This window comes from Platalea leucorodia (assembly GCF_965183815.1).
Source record: "Platalea leucorodia genome assembly, chromosome: 3".
Lineage (NCBI taxonomy): Eukaryota > Metazoa > Chordata > Aves > Pelecaniformes > Threskiornithidae > Platalea > Platalea leucorodia.
The window spans coordinates 42,684,877-42,704,722 of record NC_138825.1 but is presented as its reverse complement, the minus strand read 5'-3'; the positions used below and the strand labels follow the sequence as shown (position 1 = coordinate 42,704,722).

Genomic DNA, 19,846 nt, shown 5'->3' with positions numbered 1-19,846 from the left:
GCAGTTTTCAAGTTTCTATTTGGTTTGTTTTTAGAAAGCCTAATAAGCACGAATAGATTTTTCATGCTCTACAGCTGTAGTAGATTAATTAATTAAACTTTTTAAAACATGAAGTGAGGATCTCTGAGTTGAGACCTCAATATAATTTAAACAGAGATTGTCTGTTCCAGTCTGTTCTCCTTCCTATATGACTAGTAGCTGAACTTACTGATTAAAACAATGTCTTCGGATAATGTCGGGATTTCTTAGGCTGTGAAGGAAGGATGAGAACGCAAGTAGAAATATTAGAAAAGAGGGAAGAAATGTTTTATTACAGAGCCTGAAAGACATCATAAGAAGTCGGCCTACTGAGCCACTAGGTGGCAGTTAAACATTTTTGAACAGACTGTGCAAGGCACTTTTAAGTAATTCCTGGGGGGTCCTGCAGATACTCTACAGTGAGAATTTTTTTTTTCTTTTTTTTTTTTCCAGTCAGAAAGTGGTGGCTTTCTGGTGGTTAATAAGTTAGCCTTTAAAAAGTACGCGGATTTACTATGTGTAATCTGACCAAGGTTTAGTAATTGGAGCATCTCTCAAAGATAATAGAATTGCATCCTAAAAATAGTAACAAAAATCTGGAAACATTAAATATTTAGAAAGTTCTGTTCTGTCACTGTTAAGTTTGTTTGTTTGTTTTTAAACCAGTGAAGGGAACACATTTAATTTGGTCTACAAGACTTCTGAATGATTGTCTTTGTAGTGATAATTTAAAAGTTTTACTAGTGAATTACCATCATTTAAATAAAGAGGTCAATTTTCTGTTGGATATGAAATTCATTTCTTCAACCGTAATCCTGAATCTTTTCCATTTAGGTCTGATGAGGGAGAGATTAAATAATAATTAAAAAAAATAATAATAATAAAAAATAAAAAAAAAAGGATAAAAGTGCATCTGACATAATTTTTATCAATTAATTGACATAGAATATAAATCATAGACTCCATATTTAAATAAAAATAAATAAAGGAGTATAATATGTCAAGCCTGTGTGGTAGAAAAATAAAAGCAGTTAATTCTCAGAACAAATGTTAGTATTTTGTATTATATCCAGACTTCACAATACTTGGATTGACTTCTGTTGTTTTGCTTGAAGGCAGTGTTTGCTTCTTTAAAAGGAACAATACATTGGTATAATTTTCAATGGAGTGACAATAGCAAATTTTTGCGCTGTTCCTCCTGGCCATGGTGAGACTAAAATTTGTTCTGTTCTAATCTGTGTTCTTGATGTTAATGTCAAGATGAAGTTTTACTTATATGCTCATTTAAATTTGAAAGGCTCTTTATTGTTTTCCGTCTTTGATACATGGCATGCTACCTCAATTATAGCTCTGAAATAACATAAAAATTATAGGATAATTTAGGGCTGAATAGGCATTAGGACATCATGCTGTCCAATCCCTTCCTCACCAGCATCCTCTCTCAAGCAAGGCTAGCTTAGACGTTCGGTTGTTTTTCTCGGGATTTTGCTCATCTCCAAGGATGGCGATGTGGTAGTGCTAATATGTGCTTCCTGCTTTGCCTAGTCAGTGGTAAAATGATCAGTCTTGCTATGTTTCTGATGTGTTGTTCTGTGCTCTAAAAGCACATATATTTCCCGTGAGTTACTCTTAATTCAAATACTGTGTACTTACAGCATCTAGTAATTATAATGGGCATTCTGAATTTTCCATTTTGTCTATGCTTTATACTTAGGCACAACCAGACAGACTTTTTTGTCATTTTAGGTACAACTTCTTTGAAAAGTAGCACCAACCTTAAGTTTCAGGCAATAATAATGCCTGAACAGTGTGCTTGCAAATTCTATCCAATGGAAGTTGACTTAGGATTTACAGACACTTCCCTTTCTTCTGTCATTGACGCGAAAACAAGGAGAAATGAGAATAAAACTGAGAAACTTGTTTATTTTAACCAGAATTACTTGATGGTACTTAAAATCCTTGGCTATAATGTGATAGACTTTCTTCTTGTTCAAGAGATGATTTATTGTATGGGATAGGGCTTGGATAGGATGAATTACCTCTTTTCTCTCTGTGTGTGATTCTGAGCACTACTGTGGTTTTCTCCTGCCTTTTATAGTGAGCTGCTTGTAAAATACTAGCAGAGCACTGTCACTTCTCTGAGGGAGCAGTGAATAGAAATGCATGATAGGCGTATACTTCTTGAAAATGCAGTTTTAAATTGTGTTCTATTTTCTCTGCTGACTCCTCACTCCTTTTACTCGTGAAAACAGGTAAATTGAGAGTGTTCATTCCATCTATGCATTGCTGGTCAGAGCAAAATATATAGCAGATTTGTACTTATTAAAATACAAATTTCTTTTCTTAAATTCTCTAAAACTGAAATTCTATTTCAGATGAGAATGAAATGTTTTTCTTAGTAAAAATGAATATTTCTTTAACTTAGAAATATCCCAAATTCTTAAACAAACAAACAAACAAACAAAAAAACCCCAACAAACAACAACCATAACCATGGCATATTGCCATACTTGAATGAGAACTTAAGAGTAAAGAGAATATGCTGATAGGTATATTCAAAGCCCAAAACTACTGATAAAACTTAACTTGCATGTTCCTCGATGTTTAATTACTTTGTTTTCAATATTCAACTTTTCTGACGACAAATGATTTTTTTCTAATGTCCATGATACCAAAACTTTTTACTTAATCTCTCAAAATGTAAAGCTCGTCTTTGATGATTTGATTGTGATTGATTTTATTTATTGTTCTCTCACCCAAAATGATACAACCTTACTTTTAATACAGCCTTCACACTTTCAAAGAGTTAGAGAAGCTGACTGACCTCCAGCCCCTTTCCTTCAGCATGTTTGTGGATACACTTGTGAAGACTCTGATTCCATTTCTCCAAACTTTTTCTGTCGTAGGCTCATATTTCAGGGTAGTGAAGACTATTCATCCCTTTCTACAAAGATTTATTCTTACTGTGGATATTTTTTGCTGCTTATTCGCTGCTGGAAGCCTGAAACAAAAGCAGCATGTGAACCTCCCATTTTGTGGTCTGGCTGAACTCTTGGATAAAAAGGCTTGGATAAAACTCTAGGATAAAAGGGATACTTCTACTGTGTAGAAGTATCATACTCTGGACAGTTGCTTATCAGAATGTGGAAAAGTTCACCTGGAAAATCGTTACCTTTTTTGATCTCCAGTACTGGACCATCAGGGGAAGAAATTAAAGGCGTTCTGAGTCCTTCAAATTTAGATTATTAATGTTCACATTTTGGGCAGTGAAATCCTTACTGTTATTTCTAGCATAAAAGCTAGTATAGTTTCTGTATATAAAGAATACAGAAATAATAATAGAATGAGGTAGTTTACACAGTGACTACTTCCCAGGTTGCCGGTCAATCTCAAGTTGAATGGAAAAATCAAGAAAGGCCTGGTGTGAAAACGTTCAACTCTTTTTTCTAGTATGCCAATGTAGTAATGTTCAAGGTATGCCAGATTTTATTTTGTGTTTTAACAGAATGAGATGGATGGTTACCCTGGCCTGGGTACATAGGAAAACTACTCAAACCTTTTAGACTTATAGTTAAAACACTTCAGGACAACTTCAGGCAATAGGAGAAAGGAAGTGATTCATCATGTGATAGTCATTTCAATAAACAGCCTAAATATTGAGCAGAAAATAAATCCAGAACAGTTTTTATCCCAACTTTTAAGGAAATCTGTGACTCTTAAGGTACCTGTTGCTTATTGGATTGCTGGCATAGGTGGCTAGGTTTTAGTTATCTTTTCATCTGCTGAAAGACCCGATTGCAGCTAATTCAGTGGTGGTCAGTGGTTCTGTGAGATGTATTTTTTTTATCTTGTCTTGTCTGTAGTCTACGAAATTCTTTTGAGGTTCCTATTGTAGCAGAACTTGCAGATAACCTAAGGTTATATTTCAGCTCAGTTAAGAGTCTTATGATTTACAGAGAGAAAACTCTTTCAATCTTTGATGCATCTAAAGTTGGTTTTTGGCTTTTGTTTTTTATTACTTACTAAAATGGGAACTGCAAAGAAACGGGATCTTATCTTCTGCAATGCACTTAGCCCAGGGATAAGGAATTGAAACTGTTCAGGAACAGAAGCTTCAGGAAACTGAATCTGAAGAAAACTGTTTTCTTCTGACTTCCAGCTTTAAAAGCCAGCATCTTTCTTCAAAGGTCCATGCTCCCTGCTGATCCTATGTTTGTTTATTTGAACTATTTGAATTGCAATAATTATTGATTTCTGCATGTAATTTTTTTTTTTTTTTTTTGGTCACCCAAATGGCAAAACCTCTTGGTTGATTAGACACGTCCTAGCTCTTTAGTTTAGGAACAGCTAAATAGTCCCAATGCCAGCACAATGCAGCCTGGTGTAATCCATCTGTTGCACTGTGTCACTGTGTGGGAGATTAGCTCATGTCCACTAAAGAAAGTTTATCACTTCAGGCAGGGCAGTGCATTACAGCGTTTCTATTCCAGGGCTTGCTTTTTCAGTGCTATCTTGGAGACCTGTGTATCATGTTTCCTTGTGGTTGTAGGAAGAAACATGGAGCGTAGCTTAAACTATTGTGAAAACGTATCTCCTTTGTCCCCATACATGCACCTTCAATATAATAAAAGCTTCTCAAAAAAGATTTGAGAATTAATTAGATGGATGCTATTTTGTTTGAATGCAAATCAACTGTCCATCAGTACTTATTTGACAATCACTGTAGCACTGAAGATGCCTGTTAAGATGTTGTGTCTCCTTTTCTTAAGGTTGATCTGCAGTTGCAGGAAGCAGCTTTGAAAATGAGACAGCTTTAAAAAGAGAAACCTGGATAGAGATCACATTTCTCTGAATTAAATCCTTACTGTGGCACTACTTTTTGCCATTTGGTGAGCATGCACGCTCAAAAATTTTTCACTTCACATAGTAAAGAGGCATTTATTAACAGAGCCAGTTGGAAAGAGCATCCTTCCAAGTAATTGGATGCTGCTAATACCACCAGGCATTGACTTATTGGAAGACCTGAGAGGTCCTTTATTTTGCCATCTTAATCCTGTTTAACTGTATGCTTCTATTCCCTGTGTGTGCTTGCAATCACGTAGCAGCATGGACTCTGAATCATAAATTCTGATTTAGAGAAGTTAAAAGGTTAACGTTTTGGAAAAAACCAAAGAGGTATAATCCTATCACCTAAATATGAATTCTACCCAGAGAGGAAATTTCGTGATACTAAGTGACAAACTGCTGAAAACTATCAAACTGGTGATGCAACTTGTTGGCTTGTAATAGTATAAGGCATTAACTTCTAAAACTAAACTGTAATGTGTCTTTATTTTTCAAATATTCCAAAATTACCATTAAGAACTGCCATTATGTATGTTTTCAGAAGAAGAAGACACATTATGTCTGTTCATAAAGTATGTAAGTGAATGCAAGTTGAGATAGCTAGCATTAGATAAATGTATAATATAGACACGTGTGTGTGTGTGTAGGTACATATAGACTAGGGCTAAATTTCACAGATGTGTGGGTTTTTTTCTGCCTTGAAATTTAGTTATAGAAGGGTCTGTAGGTTTCAGTCACTCATCTGAGTAACTAGGATGTCAGACTCAGTAGAGAAGGTAGCCGTAATCTGAGCTTTTACATGTTTGAAGATCCTGGGCATGTTCTATCTCCATAGATCAGCTTCATGCTGGACATCTGATATGCACATGTGGAAAATATGGCAAGATTGGAATGAATTGAATGTAATGTATGGGCTTTTGGTACACGTGCAGATCCAGGTGTACAACCTTTATACAGTAAGGCCAGTATTCCCAGATCAGTTGGATATTGTACACATACAAGCCTATCAGTGCAACACAAACATAGTCAGTCCAGCAGTCCCAGATTGAGCATCCAACTCACTGTGCATGGAACATGTACAACCTGTTTGAGAAATGCTGGCCACCATTCTATAGCCATACAGCTCTGGATTTTTTTCCTGCTCACGTCTTTCACACTCAAGTCACCTGGATAAAGCAAGGCTTAAGCTTCCACCTTTCTTTCTTTCTTTACAGAAAGAAGACTGTTCCACAGTACCTGGGTCCTGGGTAAGAACTCTAGGCAAGACAGAGTTCCCTCATATCTTTTTTAAACCCTGTAGGTTTCTCCTGTAGAATTGTCCTTTGGATTAAAAATGAACCTTCTTTTCATTATGTGTATTTTTTTTATCTGGGTCTTCTGGTTCTTGTCAACACCTTTTGACCGTCTTTTACATGTGTGAAAAATTAAGTCTTCCCTTGCTTATTCTTTTAAGAAAACTGTCTAATTTTCATTTCTGATTAGACTTATATATATTTTAAATTTCCTTCCTTTCTGAGGATAGTGGAAACTTGCTATGGATTATGTTTGTTTGATACAGCCCTTTCTGATCTAGAGGAAGACTTTAAACTTGTTGCTAGAGGAAAGGCAGAAATCTAATTAAACAAGTCTGAAGGCATCTTAAAAGTCAAAATGAAAAATATCTCTATCTAAAATAATTACTGAAGCATATAAATACCGGGGCTTTGATTTGGTTTTGGTTTGTTTGTTTTTTAAACCAAATAAATTTAAAGTATGTAACTTCCTCTGGTTAAATATCTCTGCATTCGCAGCAAAGTCTTGTTTGTTCATAATACGCTGTTTCTGTGAAAACCTGGATATACTGGTGATTCCTAGGTAATAACAAATAGCAAATCACCAGATTGTCTGAAATGTCATGTCTGAAGGACAGCAGAAAAATTGTTTCTTAGGGCACAGGGTTAAAAGTCACTTTAATTCATCAATACATTTTTGTTTCTTGTCTGAATTGCTTAATCATCTCACTTAATTGCCCAATTTTTTTAACTTTAAAAAATACTTCTTCTCTTGAAAGAAATTTCATGGTCTGCAGGGTAAATTCTCTTGTAAAACAGTGAATTCTAGGTCTTTCCTGTAGTTCCAGTAGAATTTCAGGATTCAAGGATTACCTCTTCTTGTGAAAAGTTGAATCCAATCTCCTGAGTAAAGGAGTTTTTAAAACAGTGACCTATTCTGAGATCAGCCATCATTAAGGCAAATCTCTTCAAAACCATATAATATTGTGTCTAATCCTGTTGGCTTCCATTTGTTTGTGGCAGGAATGAATTTTCCAATTCAGATAGAATTGGGAAGCTGTATCTGTCATAAAACCCTTGGTGGAGTGTTCTTACAGTGTAAAATGTGAGCTTAGAAGAGTTACAGTCTGGGGAAAATGGATTTGTTCTCAAATAACTGAAAACTGGTGTGTGGCCTTAATAATCCTAGGAACACATTTCCTTTGATAATGTTGCTTTTGGAAGAACTGATAGGCCTTGTTATTGTATTTGCAGATGACTGGTAGGGGGATAAGAGCAGATGAAAAAAAGGAGTAATAGAATATTCTCTTTCTCCTTTATAATGAAGTTCTTCAACAAAACTGTTGCTGCTATGAAGTATTGAGTTATTAAAGGAAACTGAGTGGATTGAAGTGCCATGAGTAGTCTGTAATGGAAATCTGTTTTTCAGCCTTTTTTTCCTTGTTATAATACTATTTGTTAATATGTCTGCTGTGTTCATTCCTTCACTATTCATTGGAAAACTTTTTTGATGTTCTTTGTTTGAATAGCAGTTTGAACAGAAAGTTACAGATTACAACTAGGTCTCCCTACTAAACTTTGAAGATAAATGTAAAACAATGTAAGGGATTAGAAGTTTTGATAAAGGTCCTTCAAAATCAAAGAACATTTGGTTTAAATGTAGTAGTTGCTGTTTTACTTCTGGGATTGCTTTAGGACAGCTGAGAAACTCTAAGATAAACACAAAATTGAAATTTTATGTTTGAAAACCATTCTGTGCAGAAACAACTTTTTTAAGTATTAATGAACATGTATTTTATTAATAGTCCTCAGCTGGAAGTTACAACTTCATTTTCCAGAAAGAAAAATGCCTTTTAAATGTTTCATGTGTCAAAGGATGAGATGAAAAACATCATCTTCCTGAAACAAATCAAGGCAATTAGTATATCAGGTATTGTATGTTTATTTGTAGGCTTCTTTACAAGACCTGTAAAATCTGAATATTTGAAAGATTTTCTATGAAGTAAGCCTGCAGTCTCATCCATTAAGCTTATGATTTTATGAAAGGGAACTAAAAGGCACTAAACTATTTTGCTGTAACCACTTGGGAAACCTGTTGCATGACAAACTTAATTCAACGAAACGCTTGAAGTGCTGGCCAATATTCCAAATTTAAAGGAAATAAAGTACTAAAAAGTATGTTCATGCAACTAGAAAATAATAAGTTCTTTACTAAAAGATTTTGTGTTGTAAAGTCTTGTCTGTTCTATCTCCTGTTCAGCTTTCCTGAATAAGCACAAATGCCTATTTTTGGACTAGGTTGCTTCTTTTGGTACCTTTTGATAAAAGCACATACCCATTAAATTTATTACAGTTTGTCACTGGTGTTTATTTAAAAATGTAGGAATTACTGTGCCATTTAAGGTTAATGGTTCCTCTACTCAGTCTATAGCAGGCAGAATCAGATGCTTCAGAGAAAGATATAGAAAATGTGGAAGCTGTCAAATACAGAATAACCATTCCAGACAGGAAGCTTTTCTAATGTTACTCACAGTCTGTCACTTGGCAGAGGATTTTCAAATTTTGGGTGGGAGGAAAGTTCTCCCTTAGTTTTGCCTTACTTCTTTTCCTTCCCAAGCATGCTGGCTGGAGAAAAGCATAATTACTCTGTTCTGAGCTTTTTTTGAGAAGTGCACATCAGTTATGTTCTGCATTCCTAATCTGTATTGTGTCATTAAGGTGTATACTGAAACCCGGCGGTCAGTAGTGTGTTGAGTCTGTTATGCACAGTGCATCCCGTTGAAGAAACACTTGACATATTTTTCAGTTAACAGAATTAAAGTAATGAAGTGCCCTTCCCACTGCCATGTCTGCGTATCCATGTGTATACAAATGCTTGCAGTACTTATGCTCAGTGGTTGGTTGTTTTCTTGGTCAGCGTATGTGGGGGGAGGAAGGTGTTGCTGCTGATTTTTGGTTTTGCCAAATATAATCTCAGTCTAAAAGACACTCATACTGATGAAGGTAGTTTCATACTGAAGCAAGTAATTTTCCTAAGCTATCTTCTTCCACTGTAAGATGCAGCTAGCCAAAATGATACCTCTGTTTTTAAAGGCTTGTCACAACTGGCTTATTTCTGAACATCTGGAATAGCAGTATTCTTGATCTGAATTTTATTTTTTTATATAGTGATGAATGTTCTCTCTTTTGTGCTGATTATATATGTATTTTCTTTCAAAGGATGATGTTGAGGTGAAGTCTGAGGAGCGTGCCAGTGTCATCCAACAACTTGAACAAACTATTGAGGATCTGAGGACCAAAATTGCAGAACTAGAGAAACAGTTCCCTGCTGCAGAGGTACAGACTGCTAGGAGGGAGCAGGAAAATGAGCACATGCACACAGTTTGTGGGGAACTCAGCAGTGTGACTCTTCAAACAAATGGAAAGGAGACCGTACCCAGGACTGTGTCACAAGCAAGATCTGTACAAACATCACCAACGGAGGATTATTTAACACACACAATGCCTTCAGCCAATGCACTGCCACAGCCACCCCCCCCCCCACACTTAGAAGGGGGCAAAAGTGAAGGGCCAACTCAGAAATTGCCAGCTCTAGAACTACAGCCCACATTTTGTTCTGAAATCTCTTTAATTCTGTCGCCGAAGCTAATCTCGGTGCCACTGGATGCAAGCCAATCAGTACAGAGTACACCACAGTCACCTCTTCCAGGACCCAAAGTTAACTTGTCCCGTACATTTGAAGGAGAGACAGAAATGCCAGCTTGCCATCAGCCTCTAAGTACTGTAGATGTGACTTGTAGTGAACATCCTCCTCCTTTGCCCCCAGAGCCTACATGTAGCATTCCCCCATCACTGCCAGCCACCGAAGCGGCTGCTCCTCTGCCTGGACCACATGGCCCTTCCCTTGCCACTCCCATGTCCATGGCAGGAGTACCAGCCCCACCATGCTTGCCCGGCTCAGGACTCCCTCCTTCTGCAGCGCCACACCTGGACCACTCTTTGCCGGGCATGCCACCACCCCCTCCTCCTCCTCCACCTTTGCCGAGTGGGGAGACACCGATGCTGCCTCCAGCCCCTCCTTTCCCATGTGCTGGAGTCCCACCACCACGTCTGCCACCACCTTTGCCCGGAGCAGGAGTCCCACCCCCTCTGCCCGGTTGGGGCATCCCTCCTCCGCCTGCACCACCAGCTTTACCTGGGGCTGGTGTCCCTCCCCTACCTCCTCCTCTACCTAGCCTGGGAATGCCACCCCCACCCCCAGCACCACCTCTGCCTGGAGCAGGACTGTCACCACCTCCCCCACCTCTGCCTGGAGGGGGCATCCCGCCCCCTCCTCCTCCTCCACCGCCTCTGCCTGGTGCAGGTGTCCCCCCTCCGCCTCCTCCTCCACCGCCTCTGCCTGGTGCAGGTGTCCCCCCTCCGCCTCCTCCTCCACCGCCTCTGCCTGGTGCAGGTGTCCCCCCTCCGCCTCCTCCTCCACCGCCTCTGCCTGGTGCAGGTGTCCCCCCTCCGCCTCCTCCACCGCCTCTGCCTGGTGCAGGTGTCCCCCCTCCGCCTCCTCCACCGCCTCTGCCTGGTGCAGGTGTCCCCCCTCCGCCTCCTCCACCGCCTCTGCCTGGTGCTGGTGTCCCCCCTCCACCTCCTCCACCGCCTCTGCCTGGTGCTGGTGTCCCCCCTCCACCGCCTCTGCCTGGTGCTGGTATCCCTCCTCCACCCCCTCCTTTGCCTGGATTGGGGATGCCACCTCCAGCCCCACCACCTTTGCCTGGAGAAGCGCCACCCATTCCAGTGCCAGCCCAGGGCAGCACCTACCCAGCAGCCCCACAGGTCTGCGGGTTTCTTCCTCCTCCGTTACCATCTGGTTTATTTGCAATGGGGATGAATCAGGAGAAAGGGAGCAGGAAACATGTGATAGAGCCTTCTCGGCCAATGAAACCTCTTTACTGGACAAGAATTCAGCTCCACAGTAAAAGGTAAGTTGTAGAGTTGTGAGGAGAGTGGTGTTTTCACTTTATGGCTGTCCTGACAGTGTCGTATGTTATGAGCAAAAGTCTTTATTTACTGCTAGGCAGGTCTTTGAGAGAACCTCAGTGCAAACAGGAGTTTATTTGTAGTTGGCTATATAAATGGGTACCCATTTTATTTTGAGTACACAAACTCTGAGTAACGTTGTTTGCACATGGAAGCTCTTTTATAGTAGCGTTTTCAGCTGTCCTTTGGGGCTACGTACCACACATTGATCAGAGATCCGGGGGTGACTGTGTGCCACTAAGCGTTCTGTGAGATGGTGTTTAAAATGTCGTATTTGTGCCTCCCCTCAATTTTCAAGATAGCGTTGGTCTCTCTCTGGAGCAGCTTGCAAGTTTTGGTTGTGTCTTCCCTCTAGAATGTATGCTTGAACGCATTGTATCCTCCTCTTTCCTTTCTCCAGTGACCTAGAAATCCTTTTTTTCATCTTGTACATTCAGTAGGCAATTTATTTGCATGGCAGCATAAAGCTATTCTGGTAGCCCTTACTTTGATATACTTGTTTTTGGTTGTTGATGCTTTTTGTTTGTTTATAAGATATCATTCCTGGTCATGAAAAGAAGTTCCTTATTAATCTTTTCTTTATGTTTCTGCGTACTGATTGTAAAACCCTTCTGCTGTTATTTAATGATTAATTTCTTTCTTTTTCACGTTCTTGCCACTGTCACACAGGTGGTCTGCAGATAACTGTCTATTTCTACTTCTCTTTGTGTCCATGTCTGTATGTTTTATAGCCTATATATAGCCTATTTATATTCCTGTGTACGTAAAGTGGGTGAATATAAATGAGCCTGACCATTATTGTGTGTGAACAAAGAAGCAAACAAAGAAGTATGGGGGAGAATCAACAGTATATCTTATCAAAATGCTGTTAGTAGAAGTTAGGCAACAGCTTTTAAATTGCTGCTATTTTATTTTCTTCATTCCTCCATTTATGACCTTATTTAGTTTGACGTTGCCCTACATAGGTCTTTTGCTTAACTTTAGAGATTCTAGTGCTTCACTTGTGTGGGAAAAAATTGAAGAGCCTTCCATAGATTATCATGAGTTTGAAGAACTGTTTTCTAAAACAGCTGTTAAAGAGAGGAAGAAACCCATTTCGGACACCATTACAAAAACAAAGACTAAACAAGTGAGTACTCATTTAATTTCAGATCTTTTCTAGGCTGGTTTTTACATAAAGACAGATTTTTGCATGCAGCTGAGACGGATTTTGCCTGGTGTGAAATTGTTACCATATATATATATACACACTGTAGAAACATAAGAAAAGGAGAGAATGTAGGATGGGTTTCAAAGCTATATGTGTTAAAGACCGAAGATTCCTTTTTTTATAAATTACTTTTCAAGTATGTATTTTTAAAAAAAAAAAAATCTTTGCTTTACCACTTAAAAAATAACAAAATAAAATAATTAGGTGCACATATGATGCTTTGAAATTGACTGCACTTGTGCAATAAGTTGTATATAAATTATCCTGGTTAATTTTATAAATTAAATAATGAGTTGCATATGAATTACCATGACTTCAGAGAAAAATTATGTTTAAGAATCTAAGTCCTAATGTTATACCAATCATAACAGTTCTAAGTTTGTGTTATGTTTATATATATAGTGAATAGGAAGTTTATGCATACAATAAAGGACGAGCACAGTTGGGAAAATCCAACATTAATCAAACTGGTTTCTTGAAATGGAATGGTGTACAATAAAATAAACATAGGAAACATATTTTAAATGTAGAATTTTAAAACCTGGGGTAAGAGAACTGAATCTGAATATTTACATGACTAGAGAGCTGTAATCTTCTTGGTATCTCTGTGAAAATTGAATTGTGGTTGTATGATAATTAATTTTCAATTAAAATTTCAGGCTATAGAGGAGAATGTTCTTATGTAGAATCTTAAACAGCAGTTAAAGTTCTTGTTTTATCTTGTCTTCACATTCCTGTACTCAATTCAAGACTCCGCTGTTCTTTCCATTCATCTTTTAACATACAGGTTAATGCTATACAAGATTTTTTTTTTCCACATTGAATGTACAGTGAGACTCTTCAAAAATCTCCATGCAGTACATCTTATGTTTGAATATGACTTCTCCACCTAGTAGTTCTGGGGATTTTGCCCCCACAGACACACTTTGGTCAGCAATATAAATGTGCAGGCGCTCTTTACTGTGCTGACAGCCTGCGGTAGGCAACAGAACTGGTAGTGAAGTTCGGACAATTATCCCAAGACATTGAATAAAACCTTTTTCTGGACGGATGGGAAGGATAGTTCAACCACACTCGTATGGCTGTTCATCACATGCCTGTGTGCTGCACTAGGCTGTACTAACTGGGATGTGAGGAAAGGTAATGGTGCTGCTGCTACCTTGCTGTCCTGCAATAAATCTCCAAAGTGTAAGACCTTTGCTCTTCTTCCCTGCTTCTAGAAAAAGGCCCTTTTAATGGTCATTCTTAACTGAATTAGTATGACAGCTCTTTAAGTAAAAAAAGGAGTGCAAAGGTATACCTGATGCTTTGCCTATGAACTGTTGGTCCACTCGCATTTCATGAGATTTGGTGATGCAAATCTCTAAACAGAGTAGAAATGACGACTTTAATTCTGTAACATAAACAGTGGTTAAAGACAGACAGCGATTATGAATAAACATTAGATATGGATTTTAATACTGAGTATTTATTGTTCTCGCAAGGACAAAAATTTAGGTATGTTGTCAGTAAATAAATAAAATGCAGATAAAACTAAGTGAAAATGACTGATTGTTCTTAACTTCTTTGAAAAGAACAAGCTGTTTATGACAGAAATTTCCACAAAGAAGTTTAAGGCAATCTAAGTAGGTGCCGTCATCTAGAAAGAACATTCCTGTGGGTCACCTAATTTGACCGAAGAGAATCCCCTGTGTGTTTTTCTTCCTCTGGTGATCAAATGAATGTACTGCTCTCCAAAAGAGAGAGAAATTGCCTAATGGAGAAGCCTGATTTGTTGAACTGTAGTATCTGGGGGGAAAAGATCAACCAAACAGATAATCACAGGCTTTTTTAGACCTACAGTTAGAGCTATCATTTATTGCAGATGTCAAAGTTAAATGTTCATGTGTGCAAACCCAGTTTGGGCTTTTCATAGTATTGACATGAGACAACTGAAGTAGAACAGCTTCACAAATATATTCTATGTACCTCAGCAGTTTGGAATGCAGGTCTTCATTTTTAAAATTCTCTTAATTTATACCGCAGTAAACAGTTGGATAATGAAGTCCATCCATGTTTAGCAGAAGAAACAGTTATTTGGGGAAAGCATGGCTGTAATTCCACAAGTATGTTTTTATAGGAACACCAAGTGCTGTTTAAGTGGTTACTGACTTACATGGCTTCTATGATAGTTACGGGTGTTGTAAAGATCTTACAAATGGTGTTTCTGTAGTGATTTTTACAGGGACGTGTTATGCAAAGCAGATGTGTTCTGTCACCTGTTGAGCTGCAGAGGAGCGTTGTACGGAACAGAACCAGGACCTGCAAAGCTTACTCTGCTGCTTTCCAGAAATGCTTTAGTCTGGCAGTTGGTTTTCCTCCTTGCATTGATATGCGGGTGTGCTGAGCGGATGTATTGCTTGGACGGATTGCATTTGAAATACTGGAAATAGTAGTAAGGAAAAAATGCCCAGATAACTTTGAAATGCATAAAATACTTGGTACTGTATGTAAACATCTGATTTTAATAAAACAATGTTTTTATTGTAAGCTGAAATAAAAATATATTTACAGAGGAGGCCACATGGTGGGGGGGGATGGAATTCTAGCTAATCTGAAGAAAGATTTGATAGTTTAGGGATGTTTTAGTGGGTGAAAGATTAATTATTTTGGAGTACACTGCTCTTCTGCATACAGAGCTACTGATGCTGTATGCCATAGAGTATATGCATATGTTTGCTTGTGTATGATGCTAGATACGCATGATATAATTATTTCTAAATGGTGACCCTTTTCTAAGTGGTAAAATTATCTATATTGTTGTGGGTCGTCTTGGGTTTTTTTGAGTTAAAGATTGAGTTAATTTCATCCTACCCAAGTATTGGTTCTAATTGTTTTTTCTTTGGCATGATCATCTGCAAATAAATTAAATATAAATCAATAATGCTTTAAAAAAATAAATATTACATCTAGCATTGAATGAAGGCCACATTAAAATCCATTCCAGAACTTTAAAGAAAGAGGAAAAATGAAGTGTTAATATTTATTTGTGAATGCAGCTGGTTTTATTCTTACTGTCTCTCATTTGGTGCTATGGCAAAAGCTGTGATTTATTTTGCTCTGTTACTACATATATGTCAAATTCTCAGCTGCTGTAAACATGTGCAGGCTCACTCAATGAGAATGCCTACTAAATCTTCAAAGAAAGTCCTTTATGGGCTATATTATAGGTGGGGCTGCCATTGCTACCTATTAAAGTGGTCTGGCTTTCATTATAAGTCCCTATTGTTATAACTTTGCCAAAATTTAGGTCTTTAGACTGCAAGTTTTTTTGGGTTGGGTTCCCACCCCCCTCCCTCCCCCCCATTGGGTGTCTCCTTCATTTTGCCAATGTTAAGAAAGAAAACAAAGTCTGGGTTTGCTCATGTCCACATAGTTTCATAGACTGAAAATACAGAAAAATTTTATCAGATACGGCTTGTTAGTTGTGTAAAGGGTTTCTTAAATTTTGCCACTCTACAGGCTATATCTCAGTTGAGAGACTTCACGTATAATTCAGTTGAGAGACTTCACGTATAATTCAGTTGAGAGACTTCACGTATAATTCTGAAGATTTTTCCTAACCTTGTACTGGCAGGTTGGAAAACAGGGGCCGAGAGAGGCAAAGGAAAATTAAGATGAGTAACTGGGGAGGGAGTGAAGCACTGAGGAGATCTCACAGGTGGAAATATAGAGCATAATAGGTCTGATTTCTTGTCATCTCTCACTCTGTCTAAAGTAATTTCTCTCAGAAACTTGTTGTGAGTCTGGGGTATTCTTGACCTGGATGTTCCTTTCAGCACATAGTGGATCTCATCAAATCTATGGTGTTTGACCCTAGCAAAGGGTGAAAACTCGTTCTTGGAGTGTCTTGTTCAACCATGACATGTAGTTACAATACTAGTTTTGGTTACATGGCTGAATAGTATTTTTCATAGGACCCTTTCCGTAGCTAGCGTGGACCGTGTGGAATGAGCACAGTTCATAATGATTACTGAGGAAATGAAGCTGTTACCTGAGGGGAAAAAATGCTTTTATCGGTTGTTGCAGCACTTAAAAAACATGTAATTAGTGAAGTAGGAAGAAAAAGGATAGTCTCATGATTAAGGCCACATACTCAAGAATGATGATAAATGCAATATTAAAAATTTACTTACATAGTGAATGTTGGCCAATGTGCACTGAATGGGTTCACTGGAAAAATGATACATAATCGGAAAATCTTGATATCACTGTCAGCATAATAAGTATACAGAAGGGGCTGAGCTGACTTGCATAGATTGCCTTCCTAACTTTTGAACAGTCATAAGCCTTACTGATAATTCTCTACCTGTATTTTTGGAAAATAATATACATGTAACTGCAATGAGCTTTTCAAGAGCAGACCACGTGTTTATAATCTCTCATGTAAATGAAATAAAAATGTTAGAGATATTCTCATATGGAAAGTCCGCTATTAATCTATTGACATTAAGATTTTAATCTCCCCCTTCCATCCCAGAAAATAAATAATAGGTTACTAAAGTTTCGTTCTGTTTCAAAAGCCTTAGATGCAAACAAGATGTATCAATAAAACTGTTCAGTTAATGATCTCAGCATTTTTTAATTTTTAAGTTGAACATAAAGAAGCTCTGGTAATAGAATACCCCTAGAAATAAAATGCCACATAAAATAAGTATAAATTGGTAAATAAGGTAAATGCCATATTGAGTTAACATGTTTATTCATTAACAAGGAATGACATAAAGGGAAAAATAATTTTCTGAAAAGGAGGGTTTATTCCCTCTGCAAACAGTGGAAGCACTGTCTTAAGGAGCTTTCTGTATCCACACTTATTGATCTATTACCTGTGCCAATGGCACAACCATTTGCTGCAATTTTATGTACTCTCCAGAGATACAGTTGTGGTTCTGCTGCCCGCCCAGACAGGAGTTTTAGAGGACTTGACTGATGCATCATTTTTATTTTTATACAAGCAAATAATAAATCATGTCATTAAGTTTATTTATGAAATTAAATAATAGCTCACTTATTTGGCTTGTAAGAATAATTTCTTTTATGAGATGCTGTATGAATGTGATCTCTGTTTTTACCTCTCATTCTCTTCTTTATATGGCTTATTGCATATTTTGTTATTATATGATTTGTTTTGTAACTGTATCTACAAAGTTGTCTGTTGCAAACACAGTTTTACCTGACTGCATCTATGTATCAAATACCTCTACCTGTTCAGGCTTCCCAGGTTGGTGTCCTCTATTAACCACATGCATTTCTCCTTGATTCCTTCCTTTCTTTTCTTTGGATCATATATTTGCAAGTTTAAAAACAAACATATGAACTTGGCATCTGACAATCTTGCAAACTCATCTTATAACCTAAGAGCTCTGTGGGTTTCTGTATTTGTTCATGTATCCTCACTAGCACCGAAAGCTTCTGCTGATGCAACGGTCTGTTTTAGATGCTGCTGCTTACAGATTCTGTATGGGTGAGAAAGGTTATGTTCATTTCGTAACCGAGGAGCCATGTAGAGTGTCTGACAATGGCCTCATTGTGTTTCTCTATGCTCTGGAAGACCTCTGCAGGGGAAGGTCTTACTGAAAGTTTGTTCAAATAAAGAGAAAAATAGCCTTTGGGTTGGAATGAGTGAGCTGCAGCTGTTCTGTGAGACTGAAAGCTGCATATCTAAAAAGCATAACCCAGATCTTGAATCCCAGCAGAAAGATAGCTGCCACCCTGGGCTGTGTACAATTTTTGCTGTACCTGACACGGTCAAGTAGAGGCATCTTAGTTACAGCCATCTTTCCAGGGAGGCTGGTGATCTCGCATTTCCGTAGCCAGCAGTTCTACACCTTTCAAATACTTTCTTCTCCATCTCTCCGTGGTGCTTCTGACTCTCTCAGTGCAAGGGCTCAGTGCAGTGGACGTTGTAGTGTTAGATGACATCAAGGGAAGAAGAAAGGAAGAAAATATGGAGATAGCAATACGCATTTCTTCTCCTGTCTCTCTGTCCGCATTGATTTTGCTAAGGAGGCAAGAAGCAACGTTTTTTAGTACAGTAGTTTTTAAATTGGATGAAGAAAACTCAGATTGCTTCAGAATTAGATGTGCATATGGATTAAATGTGTTTCACCTAGAAATTAGAGTTTAATACAGTGGTCATGATGATTTAGTAAAAAACTCACTGTCTAACTTAAGTGTGAATGTACTTGTCTGTATTATTATCAGATCCTAACTGACTTACAAGTTAAACAGATTTTTACTGTCAGCATGAAAATCAAAGTTTTAAGATTAAGTTTTTTTTTTTTTTATTTGTATAGAAGTATTGATTTTTCAGATTTTTCCTCATGGCTATATTTTGTTACTTAGTGCTGATTTCAGTACAAACAGCCAGAACAAAAAAGTTGGTATATTCATTTGGAGTAGGTACAGTGAATAATGTCATAGTATTGACTGTAACTGTATGTTCCCCTTTAAAAGTGGGAACACTAAAGCTTTTACAGCATGGGGTTTTTATTTGTTTGTTGTTGATATCTCCTACTAGATATCACAGTGAGTTCTCACCTTTCTTTGGGAGTTTTTTGGTTTTGGGGTGGTTTTTTTCATTCTTTACCAGTTCCTAAGCCCCCCCTTCTTCTATATCTGTCTCCCTGACTTGATGTGCTAACTTCTTATAAAATAATTAAGACATAATTTCAAATGTATTTGGGCATGCAATATGTTTTGCAAGAGTTTGCAAAAAATGTGTGTAATTGCATGCCTAATTTGAGTACACAGTGACAAGATTGTTCATAGCAGTTGGGCTGGTCACCTGCAAAAAACACCTGCTGAGTGCATTGCAAACCATGCATGAAAATTCTGGCTTTTATACAGAGTTTCTAAGGAAATTTTAGCTTTTTGGGTTTTATTTTTTTTTTAAGAGTTTATATTGTAGCGTCTGAACATGCATTTGCATTACTAACCCACAGAGACATTTTGACAGTTACAAACATAAGATATGAAAATATAGAAACTAAACTTGAGGAACCCTGGTCCTTTCACTGATGAAAGAAGGAAGAACTATAATTGTGGTACATAACAATGAGCTAAACTCTCAAAGAGGAGCTTTAGGTGTGGAAAAATAAAATCCTTGTGACTTATTTTTAGACTAAAGAATTTAAACTTTGCTATTTATCTCCATCTGCTACTCCAGTCCTTAAAGTTAGAATATTGTTGTTATTTTTTATTAAGGGGCATTTTACTCTTGTTCAGCCTCCTGTTGAGGAACATAATGCTTATCTAACTTACTACTGTATATCTGAATCTAAGCAATATAAGTATTTTTTAATCTAAAGTCATAAGTGAGGAATATTAACTGGAGTAGTAATCTCTTAGTCAAAGATTACTTCTACAGTAATAGTTTTATGATATTAATTTCAAACAATGCTATTTTAGTGATAAAACAGCATGAAAGAGC

General features: G+C 37.6%; 1 protein-coding gene across 1 annotated transcript in view; it reads left to right on the top strand.

The window, feature by feature from the left end:
* Nucleotides 1–19,846, top strand: part of FMN2 (formin 2) — a gene marked incomplete at both ends in the record, with an annotated part of 159,210 nt that overhangs the window by 43,408 nt on the left and 95,956 nt on the right. Inside the window, 3 exons of the mRNA XM_082306194.1 lie at nt 6,078–6,110; nt 9,354–11,107; nt 12,150–12,294. Coding sequence (XP_082162320.1) covers nt 6,078–6,110; nt 9,354–11,107; nt 12,150–12,294 — 1,932 coding nt within the window. The remainder of the gene's footprint in view (nt 1–6,077; nt 6,111–9,353; nt 11,108–12,149; nt 12,295–19,846) is intronic.